The sequence below is a fragment of the Pseudorca crassidens genome, chromosome 5, assembly GCF_039906515.1.
Source record: "Pseudorca crassidens isolate mPseCra1 chromosome 5, mPseCra1.hap1, whole genome shotgun sequence".
Classification (NCBI taxonomy): Eukaryota; Metazoa; Chordata; class Mammalia; order Artiodactyla; family Delphinidae; genus Pseudorca; species Pseudorca crassidens.
In genome coordinates, this window is record NC_090300.1 from 80,017,174 (window position 1) to 80,039,743 (window position 22,570).

Genomic DNA, 22,570 nt, shown 5'->3' on the forward strand with positions numbered 1-22,570 from the left:
GTACCTGAACGTCTTTCAATTCTTCAAAAAGGGTGCTTAAGACATTTCTCCCACTTCCCCTACTGGGGCAGAGCTGACATGTTTTGTTTTTTCTTCGACCACCTCCCCACTCTCTCCCCCGCCACACTAGACTCCCAACACTAATCCCTGCCCAGCAAGAAATAAAGACCTTGATATCCAACCGGGTTCTAACCACTGCAGTGGTTACTATTTCTTAGCCATCTTTTTCTTACAAGGATCGGGAATCACATCAATGCTGAACCTGATTTTCCTTACACTCGCCCACATTATTCCCCCATCCAGTGCTTGGGTTGGGTGCAGGTCAGCACCTAGCAGAGGACCTGACATAGAGCAGACGCTCAATGTCTGTGGACAAAGGAATGAATCAATGAATGTTTCTCTGTCACTTCTCCCTGTGCCTCATACAACTTCTCTGATCAGGATCCTTCTTTCCTAGCTCACTTAAGTTGCTGCAGACAGAATCAGGGTGACAACCTGGATTCTGGAAAGTACTGTAAACATAGTGTCCGTGTTCTCGGTTCCAAAGGGTCACTATGGGGTGCATAGTGCTATGGGGTCCACACATAAGTAGAAGCCACCTAACGACAATTCAGGCCCCTTCCGGCCCTCGTAAGGGACCTGGGAGGGAGCCAAGGCTGCCGTGCCCAGCGTTCCTGCCACTCCTTGCTCCGCTCTGCTCTCCACACCCACTTCTCATGCAGGCCTGGCGACTGCAGCAGACACGGGGGCTCAACACGCAGCAGAGGGAAGGAAGGAGAGGGAGAAAGGACGTAAGGAGGAGAAAAACAGCTTCGGGAAAAAACACGCACACATGCAGCCTGCAGAACATTGTGACTTGGATTATTTTTGGAATCTAATGTTTCTAATGTTCAAGGGGAGGAAATGAGAAAAAGCAAGTAGAGATTCCCAGGACCGGCAGGCTGGAAATAATACAGGACACTGTGTCCTCTGTTGGGCGGGACACAGACACACTTCCTCGCCCTGAGCCCAGTCAGCAGGGGGGTGGCGGGCAGTGGTTTAGGCCTCAGTAGGAGGAGGGACGCAGGAGCAAGGGGTACCGGGAGCCCTTCTCCAAAAACAGCAGGAAATTACAAACCACTCAGTAGACCTTGCCCCGAAGGTCGTAGTTCTTGGAAGCCTCCCTCCCTACACCGAGGGCTCAGGAAAAGGAATCACAGAGACTTGTCAGCACGCCCCCGAGAGGCCCAAAGTGTTTGCCCTCTTACCACAGCGTCAGTAAGGACACAGGTCAGGTGACCACTAGCCTCCACTCCACCCCAGCCCCTCTGGCCGCCGCCTCCCAGGTCGCTGGCATACGTACCCTTTCTCCTGCAGGGCCGGGGTAAGGTAAGGCTGTGTGCGTGCGTGTGTGTGTGCGTGTGCGTGTGCGTGTGTGTGTGTGTGTGTGTGTTGTGGGAGGGGAAGGAGCCCCAGCCTCAGAGCAGAGGGCCCACCTTTCCACTGCCTACCTGGCTCTATCCCAGGCACGCCTCCCAACCTCACCAAATCTCAGCTTTCCCATGTAAAATGATGCTCACATTCACGCCCTGCACAAAGTAGACGGGAGACCAAACGAGGAACCACTGACTGGGTGACTCTGGGTGGGTCTCTGCTCTGGGTCAAAGTTTTCTACGTAAAAGGAAGGGCTAGACCAGAAAATCTCTAAGGTCAGGGGTGTGAGAACGCTTTAAACACTGACATTCCAAAAACGATTTCGTATTATAACGACTACAATGGTGCTTCAGCTTGACAAATGACACCGCTGGCTCGAGGGGCGTGCGGCTTGGAGAGGGGGCCGAGAGAAGAGGCAGTGGGCCAAGTGCGGGGCAGGGAGGAGGGCAGTGCACTCCCTTCACACGGCCCCGCTGGTTCTTGTCACCCCAGGCAGAAGGAGACTTAGGGTCCTGCTTTGGGCCCTGGGGAGTGATCAGAGCTGTTTATACCTCAGAGGGAAAGGGCAGGAAACAGCAGTGGATACTCTGCCCAGTGACAGGGCATCCTGGCGATGTCCTAAATTGCTCATACGGTTAACAGGACACACACAGCAAACACAATAAGCACGTAACAGTGCAGGGCCCTGCTGCCTACCATGATGCTCTTCACCCCGTGGGCCCCATATTCATATTTTCTCAGGGTGACTAACATGAAAGTAACATTATTTTGTTCGCACAGACCTCCAAGGATATCGAAATGCACAGACATATTTCTTGGATGGACTGTAGGAGTGCTTCTGGCCTCAAGCTTGTAAGAGAATAAGACAAATATGTTCTTTGCTATAACGCACAGCAGGAGGTGAAAAGTGTCTTAGATGTAGCAGGTGATCACATCCCCCTGGGGAGAACTGCTTTCCTCTGTGGCTGCTTCAAGGACAGACACCGTTTTTCCAGAGAACTTTCCATGTGGCGGCTCTCCCAACCCTGACCCATCAGATATGATCCCAGTTTGACCTGCGTGCTCCTGTCTTTTGCCTCACCCAGGGGCACCACACAATCTAGTGATCTTGGGAGACCCCATGAACCGACATCGTAATTGCCAACTTCTGTCAAAACTCGATTCTTAACTTTATTCCATTAGGGATCACTGAAAATTATTTGGAGCAAGTTCATTTGGAAGGTAGCATGGATCACGCTCTGCGAGGTCTCAGCGGGGGGTGCCAGATGACTGAGGAGTAAATCAGGACTGAAACAGCACAGGGAGCAGGAGGGGAAGCCAAGGTCTAGGGAGCAGCGATGCTGGGCCAGGCAGGGGGCCAGCACCTCCACCCACATCATCCCATCTAATTCTCCTAACAACCCTGGGCAGCAGCTTGGGCTTTTTTTTTTTAAGCAGGAAAAGAACTCAACAGATTACGGTTCTATTTGCTGAGAAAAGTTTCTTATTTTCCATCATCCCCCAAGGCGACAACCCTGAAGAGAGAAGAGCCAACTGTAGATATACAGGGGAGAATGAATAGCAAAAAAGGCGAAAATTCCTCTAGAGCTGTTCAGCTGTAAAGGGGCTGAGACACCATGGAGTCTCCAAGGAGACTCCCTCCAAGGAGAGGGAGAGGCAGGCACATTTGGCTTGGGGGGATGGGGGTCTTTATCGAACTCCTCTGGGGATTCTGATACACCCCCTTACAAGCCTATTCTCAACCACTACCAAGCCCCCACCACCATGACCACACGCACACGCTGCCACCCCACCTCCCCCACTGAGACACATTTTCACAGACAGAGAGGATTGACGTGAGAACAGTGCCCTGTGGAATCAGGAAAAAGTCGAAAGACACCGAGCTAGCCCAAACTCTTCCTCTTTGTTTTGTTGGGAACATAATTGGGGGTCAGAGGTTGAAGATGTGACTGCAGTCTCCCAAGTGGTAAGCGGCACCCCAGGACACATCTGAACCCCCATTCGCACAGCTCCATTTCAGCACGGACACGGCACCTGTGGGTGTGAACAGACTTTCACCATGCAAGGATGAATATGCAGGAAGACATTTATAATTAGGTTCTCCACAAACGTATGGACACTAAGGGGGAAAGCGGGGGACGGGGGGCAGGGGTGGTGGCGGTGGGATGAACTGGGAGATTGGGATTGACAGATATGCACTAATATGTATAAAACGGATAACTAATAAGAACCTGTGGTATAAAAAAATAATAAAACAAAATTAAAAAAATAAAATAAAATTAGGTTCTCCAAAGGGAGCTTTCCCACAGGTGGCGTGGTGAGGACAGCCATCAAGGCCAGGGCCCTCTAAGCCAATGAGAGGTTCTCATCTGGGCAGGTACCTTGGTCACAGAGGAGGTGGGCACCTAGATAGCCTCCCAAGTGTGGTGCTAAAGATCTTGCCTTGGATGTGTGCCACATGAAACAAGCACAACATGCTGTATAAACTGATGATAAGCATAATTCCAATACTGGAAACCCACTGGATAGCTGTGTTCATTCTTTCACAGGGGCTTCTCTTACAGGAAGTGGGACTATACTCTCTCTTTCCAGAAGGGCTTTGGGCAAGATTAGAGGGACTCCCAGGTAAACACCAGTACAGCCTCCTTTATTCAGAAGCGAAGTAGACAAATGTTCCTCCATCAGTTAAGTCTAGTTATGCCCAGAGCCCTTCTAAGCACTTCTCCTTCCCTACAAAGACTGGAAGACTGTGGGCCTCCCCCAGTTAGAAGGCGGATGGTGCGGCAGCTTTGGTACCTTCTGATACTTATGATTGGCATTGGCACATAGATGGGCAGCAGGAGGTCACAACGGCCGGCATCAGGATGACAAGGCTGGGTTTCCTACAGCGCATGGGAGGTAAACTTTTACATCTCAAGGTCTCTTCCAGTTCTACCATCCTAAGATGTGCCCCAGGCACCCAGGAAGGGGGAGGAAGCTAGGGAAGACCCTCCACTGAGCAGCACCCATCCTTTCCTTTTCCAAGGGGCCATCTACAACGAGTCTACTTAATGATGCTTAACACCACAAACTGCCCCCTAATGGGAAAGAGGCCTCCCTTCTCTCCTGTAATGGGATGTGACTGCAGGGCAGACACCTTCATCACACAGGGTCCACTGCAGCACTGGGGGCAACTGGCTGTGAAATGGAGCTGCAAAGAGAGCCATAATCTGCGCCTGACTAATGAGGAGGGACTGGCCTGCGTTCTGTGAACACAGTGGAGGACAGGCCCATTAGTTACAGACCAGAGGGCACAGGGCACAGGGCACAGGGCCCAGGGCCCAGGCAGCAGTGCACATCTTCCAACAAAGTGCATTGTGCGTTACTTGAATCACCTCTGAATTACCCAGCCCTCCCCCAAATCGCTCATTAAGGCTTTCCTGTCATTCCTGAGCTGCAATATTCCCCTTCTCTGAAAACTCCCTAAGCACAGAGGCTGTGCCTAGGACAGCGAGGTGCACACAGCAGACATAAGTAATAATAAATAGGACTTGATGACAACGTGCTGCTCCAAGACAGAAACTCTGGCTCACTCATCTTTATCCAAGTGCCTTGTTTTGGGCTCATGACAGCTGCTCAGCAGAAGTTTATTAAATGAATGGGTGGCCTGCTTTATGAATTAGCTGCAAAACAGCGTCCCTCCTCCCTAAATGTTTAATTGGGAGAGAGAAAGCCTCCTTCCCCGCCACCCCCAAGATGAGGGATGCATGCATAGGGTCATTGCGGAGGTCAGGGGAAGGTGGGGAGGGATTGTTTCACTTCCCAAGGCCAGCTGGTAAATGGGGAGCACTGACCATTATTTAAGGCCTGGGAAAGAAGCTGTCACCCACAGGGCCAGAGGGGAGACGCTGTGCCCACCCCTTTACAAAAATAGAAGCTGGGTGATCATCAGACTCCTCCAATTGCCAAGAGCTTCCCAGATCTGGAATTAAAGGCCTCCGACAAGCCTCCCACCAGAGAGGAGGCTAAGACGTGGCTCATGCGGGAACTATTTCCTCAGGCCCTTGTTTAGATGAGGATATGCACACACGACTCTTACCCAAGCCACCACCCTCCTCACCCCCTTTCCAAAACACCAAATAAGTCAAGGGCTGAGGCACTTAGCTCTGCACAGATATTTTAAATTAATCTTGAAGCAATTTAAAAGGACTGTTTTCCTCCCCTGCCCCTCACCCAGCACATTTCTGTGGCAGCCGGGTCAAGCCTGAGCAGCATTTTCGCCACTGACTCAATACCGAAATATTCCTGGGCTGCCCTCTTCCCATCGGCCTTTTACTCCCTCTGTTTTGTTTTAGATATTCTCTCCCCCACCCCTCCCCCTCTACACACGCGCACGCACACACACACACGTGCACAAACACACATGCACATACACGTCTTTTTAAGGTATGAGCACAGATCCTAACTTACAGTCCATGCGCAGAATTCAGGGATCATGGATTCGAACAGGGAAAAAATATGCCTTTATTTTTACTCACCTCTAACTAAAATAGAGCATCCTCTTCAATTATGAACAGAGGCAACAAACTTCATTAATGTTACCAATACTTGGGCCTCTGACATCAATAGAAACACACACATTCTCATATCATATCAGGGCTGTTTGTCCTGAAATGTCAGTTACGGTCATCACTACTTCAAAATTATGGTAGTTATAAGACTTCAAGTCCATCTTGTTGTTTCACATGTTCCTAAAGAAGTACATATGTTGCTATACTTAAAAATTTTAATAACTGTACTTCAAAAATTATTTTCCAAGCCTGTATGTTATTTTGTACATTTACAAATATTATTCTGAGAAGGGGTCCATAGGCTTCACCAGACCAAAGGGGTCCAGAGCACAGAAAGGTTAAGGGCCCCTGCTGTCATATGAGCGTTAGAAGATGGGATCTGAGATTTTCCCTAGAGTCATCATGGGCCAGGGGACTCAGGGGCTAACCAGCAGCATTCAGTGGTAGCGTGAGGCAGACCCTAGGAGTGGTGGCATAGTAGGGTTATTGGATAAGAGCTTGGGTGGGCTTTGGAGACAGACAAAATACTGGCTCTGTTCAACTTGGGCAAGTCGTTTCATCTCTCTGAGTTTCCATTTCCTCCACTGTGAATTAGGAATAATAATATACCATACAGTTCTCACGAGCATGAATTGAGAGGATATATGTGTGGCAACAACTACTGCTTGGCTGGCTGGCACTTGGCTGACTCTAGGTCAGCCTTCCCTACCTTGGGGCTTCTGGGGCTAAGGTATGTTATGTTGTTTTGTGTTGTTTTGTTTTGTTTTGTTTTGTTTTGGAGATGGGCACTGTCTGTGCCCTACGTTGGCTTCCCATTTCCTGAACTTGAAGGATGCAGTGAAGCGCCTCAAACTCAGACACATCTAGGCAGACCTAAGTCCCCTACCTCCTCTTCTGTCCCGGCTCACTGAAACAGGCACTCAGGCCAGGATGCAAAGCAGATCTCCCGCCGCAGAGCAGAAGAGACCTCAAGTGAAAAAGAAATGTTCCAAACCCTTCCAACATTGGTCACAAGAGCCAAAGTACCTGCCTCTGGGTCTGCAGAGCAGCTGGCTCCTGACCTGGTGTCTCTCCTAACTTGGATATGAGATGGGGATTCTGTAGTCCAAGTGCCCGCAACCCCAAATCCAGGCCAGGCCAGGGTCAGACCCAGGCTGCCCGGCCACTGGGCAAACAGCCCTCAGGAAGGCCAGAGGAAACCTTGCAGCTCCTAAAGTTGTGCAAAAACTCCTTTACATGCATGTCTCTTCCAAACTCTGGCTTAAATGATATTCAAAAGTTCTGTTGTAGAAAGGGGCCATGTACTCTTTTAAAATTATACCTATTGATTTTCATGTGATTATAAATGATAAAAGATTGGAAAGCACAGAAAATTTATGCAGAGAGATTAAAATCAAGCATAAGCCTTGCCCCTAGAAATCAAAACTATTAATATTGTGGTGAATTTTCTTCCAGCTATACTTATGCTAGCACACTTACATAAACTGGGATCATAATTATATCATTTTATATCCCGATTTCATCACTTAAACTACCTAGAGACATTTTCAACATGGGCTCTTAAAAGACACAAAACCATTATATCAGACGCTGTCTGTAAAACTCACAGGTTACTGAGAGTCATGGTATTCCTACGAGTGGTATTGTGCATTTAAATGTGTTATTCTCAGAAAACTGGTAGGAGAGCCCCTTTCACTCTTCTTAAAGTGCATGTAACAGTAAACTCTCTTCTTTAGCTTGGAGAGCATCTAGAGAAGATACATTTGCATTCTCAGCAAAGAGGCACTGTATGGTATTTTCCTTTTTCACTTTCTCATATCTCCCTGATAAGGGGAAAGCTTTGAAAATTCACTGCTGGAAAAATATCTTGCTCGACAAAGTGTGCAGCAGCTGAGGGAAAACCTCCAGAAAGAAGTAGTATGGCAGGAAGAGAGCCCTGGACTTCAAATGGAAGACAGCTGGATTCCTGTGTCAAGTCTGCCATTGTGGCCCTGAGATCAAATAACACCCACCACCAGCCACCTCAAAGGACCAAAGGGCTGCGTAGACTAAATAAGACTGTATGCGAAAGTGCTTTGTCAATAGTCAAATACACTGCAGGGCAGTACCCGCTAAGTCATGTTGTTGTGGCTGGTAACAGCATTGTCACTCCTGTTGCTCAGCCGGCTTGAACTACGCACGGCACGCCCTGAGAGGGGCAGTGTCCAATAGTGCAAAAGCGTGGACTCTGCAGCCATGCTGCACCTCCTAGTTTGGCCGAGTTATTTAGCCTCTCAGTTTCTTCATCTGTAAAATGGGATGATGATAATACACCTACTTCATAGGACTCTTGCCAGATTAAAATAAGTTAATTTACACAAGGTGCACAGAACAATCCCTGGCACATAATAAACACTCCACAAGAGGAGCTTTAAAAGGTTGGACTAGCAGTCTCCGTCCTTCTCCCTAGAAAGCTACGTATGCCCCCCACCCCAGCCCTGCTCAGGTTTGGCCAGCACCCTCCTACCTTTTCAGCATCCTGCTCGAAGAGCCGCAGCTGGAAGCACTGGTCCAGTTTGAGCTTGCGCACGTGCCACATCTGGTGCAGGTGCTGCCGGGTGGAGTGCAGCTTGTCCAGGAGGCTGGTGATCTTGGGCACCAGGCTCTGGAAGTCGGCGCTGCCCGGGATGCAGTTGCGCCCTGAGAAGCCGTCGCTGCAGCGGATGCACTGCAGCAGCCGCTGCCCCTCCCGGTCCAGCTCCTCCACAGGGGCCTTGAGCACCTTCTTCTTGAGCTGTGTGTGCTCGTCGATGAGCCGCCGCGAGCCCTCCACGTCCACGGGGAACTCCTTGCGGGCCAGCATCTCCTGCAGGTCCTCGAGGCGCGACAGCAGATGCACGGCACTGTTGAAGAACTCCTCCAGGGAGAGCCGCAGCTCGATCCACTCCTCGTGGTTATAGTCCAGGGAGCCGTCAAACTCCTCTGTCAGCTGGGAGGGGTCCACCAGCTTCGTGAGGCCCTCCACGGACACCATGCTCGTCTGGATGGGCAGACACAGAGAGGGAAACTCAGTGATGCTGCGGCAAGTCAGGGGAAGACCCCAGGGCAGCCGTAGGCAGAAGAGAGAAAGTCAAGGGGAAAAGCCAAGATAAGTCCATATAATAATGACCACAGCCTGCCTGGGAAAGGGCAAATGGGAGAGCAGGCAGCCCCCTGGTCAGCTAAGATTGGCAGTTTCAAAAGACCGGCTTACTGGTTCAAAGAGCCTCTCCGCCTGCTCACCATTTGCCATTGAAGGGAAGACTGCCTTTATGTTCCTACTGCTCTCATCTTCCTCCTTCCCATCCCCAAGTCTGCCACAACACGGCTCAGGATGCTAGAATCAGAAGCTGGAAGAACAGACTGAATCTAATTTTAGGGGGTCTAGTTCTCAATAGCTTTAAAACCTAGGATATCCTCATGGTTGGATTAAGCAGTGTGGGTCAGTCTTGGGCTGCAAGGGTCTCAGAGGCGATCTTCCTGCCTCTTCCCACAAGCAGATGCCCTTCTCTGATGCAGTGAACTCGGGTGGCTCGGGGGACAGGGAGTCTCTCTCTCTTGGAGAGCAGAGTGGAGAATGTTTGTCTCCAGGACACAGAGCAGCAAATGACGGCACAGGCAACCACCCCGACGTACCAAGAAAGATTGTTTCTTTCCTACAGGATTTCTCGATTCTCTCTGCTGGAGAAGGAGAGGCTACTAGAGAAATATCTGGATTCGGGGTCCAGCCCTATACTTACTAATTGTGTGAACCGGGCAAACTAAGTTCGCAGAGCCGTTGTTTCGTCCTCTGTCTAATGGAGGTAATAATGCTTTTCTCCTCGGGCTGTGCTGGAATTAAACCTGACGGTGTGTAAAGCGCCGAGGGCACCAGCATGGAGCACGTGCTCAGCCCCTGTGAGTGCTCATCAGGACGATCTGAGGGCTGCATCCTTACTGGAACCCTTAAAAGCAGTTCGTCTCCCTCTGTCTTGCTGCTCTCCGGGCATCGCCTCCTCTTCTCCCCTTTTCCTTCTATCTCCTTCCAAAGGCACAGGAAGGAGCTGCCTGTGTCTGAAACAGGGGTTCTCAAACTCATCAGAGTCCCTTGGGGAGTTTAAAAAAACACTGACGCTCAAGCCCCACCCCTAGAAACTCTGATTTAGTTGGCCTGGACTGGAGCTTGGGCAGGGGTGATTTTAAACGCTCCTAATGTGCAACCAGTGGCACAAGCCTCTGCTGATCCAGATCCCTGCAACTCAAAATGCAGCCCTCAAACCAGCAACATGGACACCACCTGGGAGCCTGTTAGAAATGCAGGATCTCAGGCCCCACCTAGACCTTCTGGGTCAGGATCTGTTTTTAACAAGATCCCCAGGAGAATCTGCGCATTAAACCCTGAAAAGCCCTGTGTTACAGCCCTTTCCCCTTTGAATTTGGCTCAAAGTTGACCACTTCCAGGAAGTCTCCCATGATTATTCACTAACTATTCATTAAGTATCTGCCATTGAACAAGCCTGGACTCTCATCTCTGTAGCACCTACCATCTCGGTCTGCACTAAGTACTGCATCTGCTCTTTATAAAACACTACGCCATAAATATTCTTCTGAGTTGGAAGCCCCCACCTCTGTCTCCTGCTCTTCTTGTTTAGGAGGCAAAGACAAGCGTGCTCAATTTGGGGTGAAGGAGGTGCAGGGAGATGGGAAATACTGGGCAGCTAGGCTGAAGCAAAAGTTTCAAGACTTGGAAAGATTGTTTCCAGTCGCTTCAGCTAATAAATTTATAGGCCTGTTGTCACCGCTTCTGTACAAACAAACCAAAAAATACACAAAGCATTTATTTCCCTACAGGACTCCTAGCATTGGGAAGGGGTTCTGGGGGAGCATGAGAGTTAACTGTTCTTACACCAAGTCAAATTTCTCGTGTTATTTACACAGAGAACTGCTTCTCAGGTGGTCAGGTTGCTGTGCTCACAACCTTTTGGGGCCACCACCCCACACAAAGGCGCTCCCGGCCCCTGGAGACAAACGTCCAGAATCAGAAGTTGCTGCTAGATTAAGAGCAGGTCTGCCTTTCCAACACACACGTACACAGGGTTCGTCCTCTTGCAGATGGGGGCCAGAGTTCCGAGAAAGGAGAACAGCTCGGATTTGGCTGGAACAAAGGTTCCTAAATCATTGATTTAATGTGTTGTCATTAAAAATTCTCAGGGGACACATATGGCCTCTAGAAAAATCAAGTTAAAAAACATGTTTTTGCTGAGTATAAAAGTAATACAAAATTGTCAAAAGAAAGTAGAAAAACATAATCCAGCCACCTCAAATAAAACACTGTTAACCATTTTCATGTATCTCTCAGTCTTCCTCTCCATATACTATACTCTTAAAAACCAACTTCAGATTATATTGCCCATACTGTTTTATAAAGTCTTTTTCTTTCATAAATTAAAAAAAAATTGTTTATTTTATTTATTTATTTTTGGCTGTGTTGGGTCTTCATTGCTGCGCATGGGCTTTCTCTAGTTGCGGCGAGCGGGGGCTGCTCTTCGTTGAGGTGTGCAGCCTTCTCACTGCAGTGGCTTCTCTTGTTGTGCAGCACGGGCTCTAGGCGCGCAGGCTTCAGTAGTTGTGGCACGTGGGTTCAGTATTTGTGGCGCACGGGCTTAGCTGCTCTGTGGCATGTGAGATCTTCCCAGACCAGGGCTCGAACCCGTGTCCCCAGCATTGGCAGGTGGATTCTTAACCACTGCGCCACCAGGGAAGCCCTATAACTTGTCTTTTTAAAAACAATATATCATGTGCATTTTTCAATGACACTATTGTTCTAAATATGATTTTTAATGGCTTCATAGTATTTGTGTATTAATGCTGCCCCAATTAATGGATATTTAGGATACGAACTATACATATGTGCATGTATAGACATGCATACATGTAAATATTTGTGTATACATATGTGTATATTATTGCAAAAAACACTGTGATGAATATCCTTGTAGACATTTTTTGTTTATAGTTATCATTAGTTCTTCATCTTTCTGTTTTAATTTTTATATTAAAAATATTTTCCTAGAAGGAGAATTGAGAGATCAGTGGATATAAACTCTTTTTAAGGCATTTGACCCAAATTACAAAGTTGTCCCCCAGAAACAATTGCTCTGATTTATACTCATCAGTAGTAACAGGACTGCCTAATGACTCTGTGCCCTTGGGACAATCGCAGGAGCCTCTTATTCCTTCTGAGACTCTCACTGGCAAGGCCACAGTGGCCAAGGAATCCTGAATTATCAGCCCCTGACATGTTGGGGACGGTAGGAAGGTGGAGAAGTGCAGGTGAGAAATGGGTGGGTGGCAGAAGGGGAAGGAAAACGGGAGCTAAGAGAGAGGTCGGCCTCACCTCGAAGATGAATTTGGAGCTGCCAAAGTTGGTCTTCTGTTTCTGCCAGAAGTTGTCGGGTTTGATGATGAGGGCCACATGGATCTCGGCTGGAAAGGCTTCCTGCAGCGTCTTGAGGAGGGGCTTGATGAGGTCCCACTTGGAGCCTCGCATGTCGATGATGACGGTGAAGCCACGTTTGCACACGTCCTCACTGTGGGGAGGTCAGAGGTCAGGCACGGTCACTCTGGGCCACTGAGACTTTGGAGTACACAGTCAAAAAGCATCTGGAAACCTGCATTCCTCTTTATCTGGACCAACCTTCCAACTTCACACCAGGTCTCCTGGCTGCCTTGCAATCCAACTCAAAATGTACTGCCTCAGAAAACCTTTCGAGATTAACCCCATCTGACCAAGGTCATCTGCCTTCTCCCAGCACTTAGCAAGTAACTCAGCTTTCCCTGTAGTCAATAGCACTTGTTGGGACGTTTACAGTTTCGGTATTCACTATTATGTTTGATTTTCTTTTAATTCTTGTCTCTCCCTCTTGCTCCTGGGTTGAATCATATTTTCTCCATTTGAATACAAGCTCTCTAGAGTCAGGGATGCTGCTGCCCTTAGATCTGCGATGGAAAGTCCTTGGCATGAACGCTGTCCTTCCCCGGGCCCACATCAACGGCAGCCACTGCTATGCTTTACCACTGAACCCAACCTGGGCCAAAGAATCTTTTTCAATAAAGGGGTCTAGGCCAATTCTACCAATTAATTAGAGATGGTACACAAGGTATTGATAACATCATTGTATTTAAGATGTATTACTTGTAGTTCAAATTGTATGTCAACTTTGAAAAACTCAGGTTGCCGAGCCACGCTGATTACTCTCAGATGGCCACAAGGGTGGGACTGATTAGACAGTGGATGTGGTCCCATTGTCTCATGTACTTCCATTATAAGAGTCAGGGTATAAGAAGGCACATTTCAGGAAGTTAAGACAGGGGAGACTACTCTTGAAATCAAGGCCAGATGAAGTGACAGTGACCACCTTGAAAACCAGAAACTAATCGGGCTAAGTGAATCAAGGCGTTGCGACATAACTTATTAAGTAGCAAAGTTTATTTAAACACTTGGGACTTTATAACTCCTAAGAATTGAAAGAAAAAAAAAAAACAAAGATCAAAACAGTTATAACACCTCAATTTGGAAGAAAGTCTATGTTTTGGTAGTTAGAGGGCTTTCCTTCTATCCTTCATTTATTTAACCTGTGTATTTATTTTCTAACTCAAAATGGACTTTGGTTAATTCACATGTTTATATAAATACCGGTGTAGCATTTCCTTAGGTTGTTTGGCTTAATTTCCTATTACCCAGACTGTACTAGCTTAAAGCCCTGTGCATGTTGCATGCCCCACAGTCGTGCACCGCCACCTACCAATCGCTTATAGCTACTGGAGGTAAGGCCACAATGGGAGGATTTAGGCTACAAAAGGAAACAAAACCCTGTTTCAGGCTTCATTCTCAAATCTCAGCCAGTGATGAAAATGTCACAGACTTTTGAAGAGACCACAGCTCCTGTGATTGTGCGAATGTCTCAAGCATAAGGCAGCGTACTGGGCCTCCCAGTTACACAGGAAACTCGCCAGGTGAGGAGAGACACTCTTTCCATTTCTTCTTGTTGACACAAAGGATTAGACTCAGCAAGGCGGAAAGCTGAGCCTTTTGTTTCTCCACAAATCCTATATCCCAAAGGAAAGGAGTTACCTCTTCTCCTTCTCTGACACTTATTGAGTCAGTAAGTGGCCAGGGTCTTCCATAAATAATTCTCTCTACCTTATTGTCTGAAACCAATGCGCCTTTTTCTTAAATTACAGAATTTCTTTCCCATTATGAGAAAATACCCAGTAATTATAGAAAAGTTAGAATATTCAAAAATCTGTATACGAGATACTAATGGTAGGGATTTATAATACTCAGGCCTATTTCCTTCCAGTCTTTTTTGTACATGTAATTTGTATACCATATAGTGTTCTACCTTTCATTGTAACACAGAATTTTTTCTCATGTCTAACATTACTTTGAAACAGTTATATTTAATGACACATAGTCCATCTAATACCTACACCACAGCTTTTTTAAATCATCCTCATTATTGCTTTACAGAAGGGCACAGCAGCTTATATATCTACCAGCAATGCTGAGAGTACCCACCGCCGCCCCTTTACTGTATCCTCATCAGCACTGGTCACTGAATTTTTTAAATCTTTGCCAATTTTCCAAGAAAAATATGGCATTACATTTAAATTTGCATTCCTTTGATTACTGGCTATAGCTTATTGGCCTATCAGAATTTCTTCCGTGACTTAACCTGACCATTTCTTTTACCTATTTTTCTATGGCAGTTTAATGGCTTTTCTCACTGAGCTTAGTTTCATTTAGCCTGACTCACATTTGTTGCACACGCACTTATGCCAGGCACTGCACGGTAACTGTGGGTCTTCCCTTCCCTTAGAGATGACCGACTTCCTTGCTCACCTGCTCCTCAGGCTCCATCGCTGTTACCATAATTGTACTGACATGACGAAACCCTGTCCCTAACAACAAAGAGTCACTGTTGCTACCAAGAGCTGGAGCTTGACTATCCCAGCATCTAAATGTGGTCATCAGGAATAGCTTACACTCTATTAACGAATGACTTCTGACAACTAAAAGAGAAATAAGGTACTAATTCTCTCTAGGAAGTTCTCACTAGCTCAGGAGATGGGGAAAGAGGCCCAGGGGCTGAATGCTGAGAGATAACCTAATTGGCATCTTTCTGTGAAAACAGCTAATCTACCAAGGTGCTTTCTGTGTTTGGTTTGAAACAAGGAACATAGCTGGAGGAGGGAAAAGAACTTTTCATCGCATACTTATTGTGCCAGGGATGGTGGCTGGGCACTTGACATACGTTATTTCATTTTATCCTCAAGATGGATAAACCTGGCATGGTTATCACCATGTAAGAGATGATGACACTGAGGCACAGAATTTGCCTAAGGTCACATGACTGGTAAGTACCTAGCACAGAGTCCAAACCACGACCACTGACTCCAAAAGCCCAAGCTCAGGTCACTATATAATGTGACCCACCATGTTGCCACTAGGTGTGGTCTTTTTGTGACTGGGTGTGGGGTGAAGGGTCATGATGAGGGGACGAGATTAGGGAGCTCATAGGAGATGGGGGAAATCAGGGCAAAGAATCCAAGTGGATGACCTCCACTCTGCAGTCTGCACAATCACAGAAGCAAAAGAGCATGGCATATTCAGAAAGTTCAAGTAATTCACTTTGGTTTAGGCACAGGGGCGAGAGGCAGAGTGATGAGGAACTGCTGTCTGAATGCTTCAGAGAGCCCTACTCTGGGCTCCGACCCTCCTCTTGCACACCCTCCCCCCAGGGAACGAGGACACTTGACAGAAAGAGACCATGCTGCCCCCATCCTTTTCTAGACCAAGTTCCTTGTACCCGAAACCCTAAAATTCTCAGCTCAAAGGTCTTTACCTGCTTCCTTGGCCCATGTGTGCCTCTCTCCCAAGTCCAATTCCTCAAGGGTAAGGAACGCCACCAGTATGAGCACCTCGGCCTGAGGTGTGGCTAAAACATGCATGTGCGAGCTGGGAGTCCACGTGCACGCATGAGGACCCCCGCAGTGGGAGACACAGCTGGGCTGTGAGAAGGTAGGCAGAGCTCCCTGCACTGCCGAGTTCTAGCATGGAACCCAGGGGTCCAACAAACCTGAATCTGAAGCTGGCCTCCTAGGTCGCTGTGAAGGTATGTTTGTCAAGGTGGCAGGGTAGAACACATTTTATCTAACAGTTCGTTAGCTTGCTGTATTAATTTTCAATATTTAGATATAGGGTACGTGGGTTTCCATTTGTACTCCTGCCCTGCCTGGGCATTGCAACGGTAGAAGCAGGGCTTCCAGAGAAGAGGCAGGAGTGGAAGCAGGCCTCAAGTCAGGACGCTCCTTGTACCATGGCAGAAGCGGTGCATTTATCCTAAGGGCAATCAGGAACCACTGAAGGGTGTCATTCAGGGATGGAACGTGAGCAAGTGATTTGGGAAGGTTACCCTGCAGCTGTGCAGAGGGAGAGTAAACCAGGGTCAAGCAGACTGAGCAGGAGAACAGAAGCAGAGAAACCTCCTCCTTTGGACTAAAATGCCTCTTAAGTGAAGTCTTCCTTGGGCCACCCGATTTATAGCTGCACTGTCACCTAGCACTCCCTACCTCCCTTCCCTGATTTATTGGTCTCTTTAGCACTTAGTACCATTCGGGTCATGTATTTTACTTATTCACTGTCCATTTTCCCTCACTGGAAAGTAACCTCGATGAGGGCAGGGCTGTTTGTACTGATTTCACTACCCAGTGCCCACAGTGCCCGGGCCAGGCTAAGACTCAATACACTGAGGAAGGAGGAGTGGTAGTTAAGGGTATGGAATCTAGAGCCAACCCTCCTCGATCTGAATCCCGGCTCCATCATTTACCTATCAAGAAACCTTAGGCAAGTTACTTTTAACCTCGGTGCTGTAAAATGTGAATAACAGTAACTACATTACAGGGTTACTTTAGAGGTTAAATTTGTTAATACCCATAAAGCACTTACAATGGTGCTGGGCACGGATCTGTACTACGTGAGTCTTAGCTGCTGGAGGAGACATAGTTGGTGTCCCCCGCAGGGCCTCTTTATTGACCACTGTGCCCAGCTCCCAGTTCCATATGTGCTGCAGCAATCAGCTTATGCCTGAGACCATGTCAGGAGACTTACCTTTGGCTGACTTACCTTTTCCAAAGGATGCCTGGGCAGTTATACCCCCGCCCCAGGGGGCCAGTGCTTCTCTTATACAGGGGTGCCCTTCCCTCAAGGCGGGGTAACTCTGAAGTGTGACTTATGCTCCAGAGGCTTCTCACTCCCCCAGTCAGCCTCCAGCTAGATTTCATCTGAGACCACAGCCTTGCTCAGTCCTACCCCTTCCTACTCTGCTCCTCTGACTCCCTTATGGGTCTTTCCTAAAGATCATGCCCTTAGTAAATCATCTGTACCTGAATCCCTGTCTCAAGAAACAGAGCCACAGTCATACATACATACATTTCATACATATATGAAATTCTGAAGGCAATTTGAAATATAGTCTGGAGATTAAAAGAGGAATCTGGGTTGTAAATTTTGACTTGGGAGTCATACTGTGCCTGGCACATAGTAGGTGTTCAATAACACTTGCTGAATGAATAAATCCATGAACTGTGGCAGTAGATATGCACAGAAGTGAGTGAGATCACCCAGTGAAGACACGTAAGATGAAAAGAACCTTCTGAGTCCAGTATAGAACTGATGGGCATATCAATTTTAAGAGATGGGAGGAGAAAGGAGATGAGCCTGAGGAACAAATGCAGAGAAGTTAGATAAAACCGGGAGAGGAGTGGAAAAGAAATCAGGGAGGAGAGGATTTCAAGGAGGAACTACAGCGTCAAAGGACGCAGAGAGGTAGGTCATGAGCTGAGATGAGAACTATTGCGCTTGGCCGCTAAGAGGCCTTGGTCCGGCTGGTCAGGGCAGTGTCAGTGGGTGCTGGGGCAGGACATGGGTGGAGCAGGGAAGCAGTCTTCCTGGTTGGTCTCTGAGATGATGGGAGGAAGTGTCAGGATCATCAGAGGTGGCATTTGGTACACACCCTCCCCTGGCCCTGTCTCCCTGACTCCAGAAACAACCAGGGTCCACACCCTGCTCTTTGGCTGCCCCCAGCCCCCCTCTTCCCCAAGCCTCCATGCCCCCAGACCTCCCTTCGTCTCACTCAGTGTGCTCACATGGGGAGCAGCCGCAGCAAACCAATTTACACTGGAACATAACTAACAGGCAGCCTTCCTTTTCCCTTTGGGTTATTTACCTTTTCAGTGATATTTCTTAGCCCAAATTAAATTTTCAGGGGCAGAATTTGCATTGTGTATGGTGAGGATTGGAGCAGCAGGCCTTCAAATCCACCTAAGGAGGGGAAAGGAGGGTGAGCGACCCTCTCTATCTCCCATGCCCCCCGATTTAGAGAGAGGCAGCCACTGCACCTTCCCCCCTGCCCCACTAGCTTCCCGACGGGGGCTTGAGACCTGGGCCCCCTTGGCCAGCTTCTCATCCTCTGTGATAAATTACGGTCCCTTCCAACTGTGAACTGTTTGATGGACTCTCAGGGGCTCTCGGGCCCAGGACATAATGTATACTGAGTGACTGGATGACTGACCAGATAGTTCTTGTACTCAGCTCTATACCATTTACTCTTTTGTTCATCACGTCACTGGGGCTGTTTGCACTCAGCAAGCCCGTGCTACCTCGAAACAGCGTTGTGCCACTTGATGCTGACGCTTCTCGAACTTTACTGACTTCATCATCACCCAGGACCCTTGTTTAAAATGATGATTTCAGCGACCCCTTTCAGATATTCTGATGAAAATCAGTCTGGGATGAGGCCCAGGAGTCTCCCTAGGTGATCCAAGGACAACACCTAGACTCTCATAGGTGTGGTTTGTGAGAGTTTAATGATACACACTTTGTCTACATCAGATGAGGACCGGCATTAATAAACAGGAGGTAGCACACAACTGTGCAGTCAGAACAGTGCTTGCCAGGTGGGCCAACAGCTTTGCTATACACAAGTCTGTCAAAAGTATTAGTGGGTTGCTCTCTCCATAGCCTCATGCTCTTTTTTTTTTTTTTTTTTTTTTTGTGCGGTACGTGGGCTTCTTACTGCTGTGGCCTCTCCCGTTGCGGAGCACAGGCTCCGGACGCACAGGCTCAGTGGCCATGGCTCATGGGCCCAGCCGCTCCGCGGCACGTGGGATCTTCCCGGACCGGGGCACGAACCCGTGTCCCCTGCATCGGTAGGCGGACTCTCAACCACTGCGCCACCAGGGAAGCCCGCCTCATGCTCTCTTGAAGGGAGTCATTTATTGCAAGCCCAGGCTTGTGGGAGTTCTGGCCTCGAAGTGCATTTCTCTGGTTCTTTTTGCAAAGACCGAGCTCCTCCTCTGTGAGCCTAGAGAGACTTTCCCTGAAGGGCCTGGTGGCTGCCCTCCCCAATATAGCTATCTATGCTCAACCAGATGCCCGCTGGAGATCTGCCTTCCCGAGCTTCCCTCTCTGCTTCTTATCATACACCTGACCTGGCAGCCTCACTTAAACTTCCGGGCAAGTTCTGGGTGCCTCTCTGGGTCCCTGTGGATCCTGCCCACATCTGATGCCCCAGAGCCATCTCCTGACCCACTGGGCTGAGAACTCTGTGAGGATGTTCCCAGGTCAGGAGGGCCTCCATGTGGACAATGAGGAAGAGGCATGGCATCCCTGACCCTCTGCACTCCTAGCGCCGCCCCCCCCACATGCTGGCAGAGATCACAGTTTAGCAGCCCACCGTTAAACCCAGTCCCCCAAAGCGGTTTTATTAGATACAGTTGTTACTGTGGTTTATAACACTTTCAAGTGCCTTTGGAGGAAGCCTTCAGTGCCTTCATGCACATACTCACATGACCTGTCTGCTTGCTGGCCTGTGGATCTGCCTCCTCTATCTTAGCCACTGTTATTTCCCAGTCCTGTTTCACACATTAGAAGACTCAATGGCCTTAGCTCAGGGAGCAGGGATTAAGGTACCAGTGTCTCGAGCTAAAGGTTGCTCTGGGACCTGGACAGCAGGGCAGAGTACCTGTTGGTGACAACCACAGGCCAGGGCTTTACCCTGGGTTACAGGTCTGGCCTCAGGGACCCAACTACCACTTCCCTGCTCCCTCAGCTCCTCCCCAGGCTCCTGGCTCAGTGAAGCTCAGATCATCTCTCTGGATTCCATCCAGGCCACATCAGTGAACCACACTGGATACTTCCCATTATCATCTGGCTAAGGGGTCAGATTCAGAGGTCACCTTCTCCCTGGGGTCTTCCCTGATCTTCCCCTTGCCAAAACAAACAGCATATTATCCATGCCTCTATTAACATCGTGATTAGTCCTGATGTTGTGTTATGGCCTCTCATCCCTCTATGCCTGTGGGCTCGCCCACCTCAACCCCATCTTTGCCTCGGCAACTTCTACTCACAAAGCTCAACTCACATGCCTCTTCCTCCAAGGAGTCTCTCACTGACAGACCCCTGCCCCATCCCACTCCATCCCTACTGGGATAAGGGCTCTTCCCATGCACTGCCATAACCTTGTGCTTACTCTGCATGGCAGCTGTCACGTGTGGGGTAACTACAGCCAGGCTCTGGCTGATCAATTTCTGTATCCCTTACAGAGATTTATATGCCTTCATGATGAGAGCCTAGTTATGAAGGGGCTTCATAAATAATATGGTGTCATATAATAATATGACATAAATAATATGGTGTCCTATAAACATATTATCCATTAATTCATTAATTTATTCATCTAACAAATATTTATTGAGCACTTACTTTGTGGCTGGCCCAGTGCTAGGCACTAGCGGGAGAGATGGACACAAGACATTAGCTAGATAAAAAGAATAAATGCAAACTGTGATAAGTCTTAACAACTTATCAGGTGGTCAGGCCACTATGAGGAGATGACATATAAACAAAGACCAAAACTATGAGAAGGACCTAGTTAAGGGAACGCTGTAGAAAGAATAACGCAGGCAGAGGGAACAGCCTATGCAAAGGTCCTAAGGTGGAAAAGAGCCTGTATGGGGGCTGATTCTCCATTACAGTAAGGAAGTGGCACAGTGAAGTCATAAGCGTGCAGGAGACCAGCAGCCAGACCTGGCTCTAAATCTCGAGGAGCTCAAAACCTTAAGCTGGAGAGAAATATAAAACGAGAGCCAAACTTGGAGTGGCCATTTTTTTAAGTTAAAATTGGACATAAACATATATTAATGATAAAGCTAATCTTATTGAGCACATGAGAATCTATGCCTGCTAAGCGTTTTATACGCATTATCTTATTTATTCCTCACATGAAACTCACAAGTAGCTGCTCTTATTATCCCACCCTACAGTTAAGGAAACTGAGGCCAAGGGCGGTTGAATAACTTGCTAAAGTCACCAGAAGAAGGTAAAATCATATTTGAATCTAGTGTGATTCCAGTATCTGTCATGCTACCTTGCCTCAGAGAGAAACAGAATGCTTGAGCCTGAAGAAACTTTAAAGCTTACTGCTGCTAATCCTTCATTTCAGAGCTGAGGGCAGCAAATTCCAGAGGAAGGAATTTGCTCAGAGTCACACAGTTGGGTGGATGTTTCAGCCATTTGTGTCAGACATCCAGTTGTCAATCTGCCCATTTCAGGTCTTCTATTAAGCCACAAGAACTCTGGAACTGAGACATCAAATAATCTGGTTTGGACGCTCAGGGTATATACTGTTTTGAGTGCTAAAGCTCCTTCCCCAGGAATGAGGAACATCCTGTTCACTCCAGCAGCACAGAGATGGCCTGACCCCATTTACCCCAAATCCTGTGATGCCACCTGAGATTTACCCCATACCTATGAATATGTGGCAGATTCTCACTTGAAACAGCTGCTGAAATAAATGTAACATCGATCCATCCTGGTGGCAGGTGGGGGAGCAGCGATCGGCAATGAGCACCACGCCGGCAGACCAGGGGAGGGGCCACAAGGGTTTCTGCTTAGTGTGTGTTGCTGGAGGCTGCTCAGTTGGTACTAGTTGCGGTATACAGGGTGTCAGAATCCTAGTGTTGGGGGCCCGGGAAGGCCCAGCACTTGAGTAGTGATGGAGCAGAAGTAGCTTTCAAATCAGACCTATTCACTAAGTAGTCCAGGGAAGGAGACAAACTGAACACTGGGGTAGAGGGCTGGACTAGTCGCTGAGGAGTGGGTGAGGGACAGCAAGGACAAGACAGATGGAGGACTTCCTGCTGCACAAGGGCAGCAGGGCCCTGCCACACACAGCTCTGGCCCCCCAGGAGTAAAGAGGCCCAGCAATGCAGGATGAACTGGAAGGATGATGAAGAAGTCTTACCACTGTGTGCAGACAGTTTACCACAAGCAAACAGAAACCAGAAAACGGCAGAAGGAAGAGTAGCCCCAAGAAGTCGCCCACTTCACACTTTCCCTAGAACTGCGCTGTACCCATGTCTCCCTGAAAACATTTTTTTTTTTTTTTTTTTTGCGGTACGCGGGCCTCTCACTGTTTTGGCCTCTCCTGTTGCGGAGCACAGGCTCCGGACACGCAGGCTCAGTGGCCATGGCTCACGGGCCCAGG

General features: G+C 48.3%; 1 protein-coding gene across 8 annotated transcripts in view; it reads right to left on the reverse strand.

The window, feature by feature from the left end:
- The window catches only part of LOC137225116 (kalirin), a 460,124-nt gene that overhangs the window by 230,932 nt on the left and 206,622 nt on the right, over nt 1-22,570 (reverse strand). For all 8 annotated transcript variants that reach the window (XM_067738655.1, XM_067738652.1, XM_067738654.1 and 5 more), the window contains exons 4-5: nt 12,358-12,550; nt 8,470-8,982 (exon numbers count right to left, since the gene is read on the reverse strand). In XM_067738655.1, the coding sequence (XP_067594756.1) occupies nt 8,470-8,982; nt 12,358-12,550 (706 nt within the window). The remainder of the gene's footprint in view (nt 1-8,469; nt 8,983-12,357; nt 12,551-22,570) is intronic.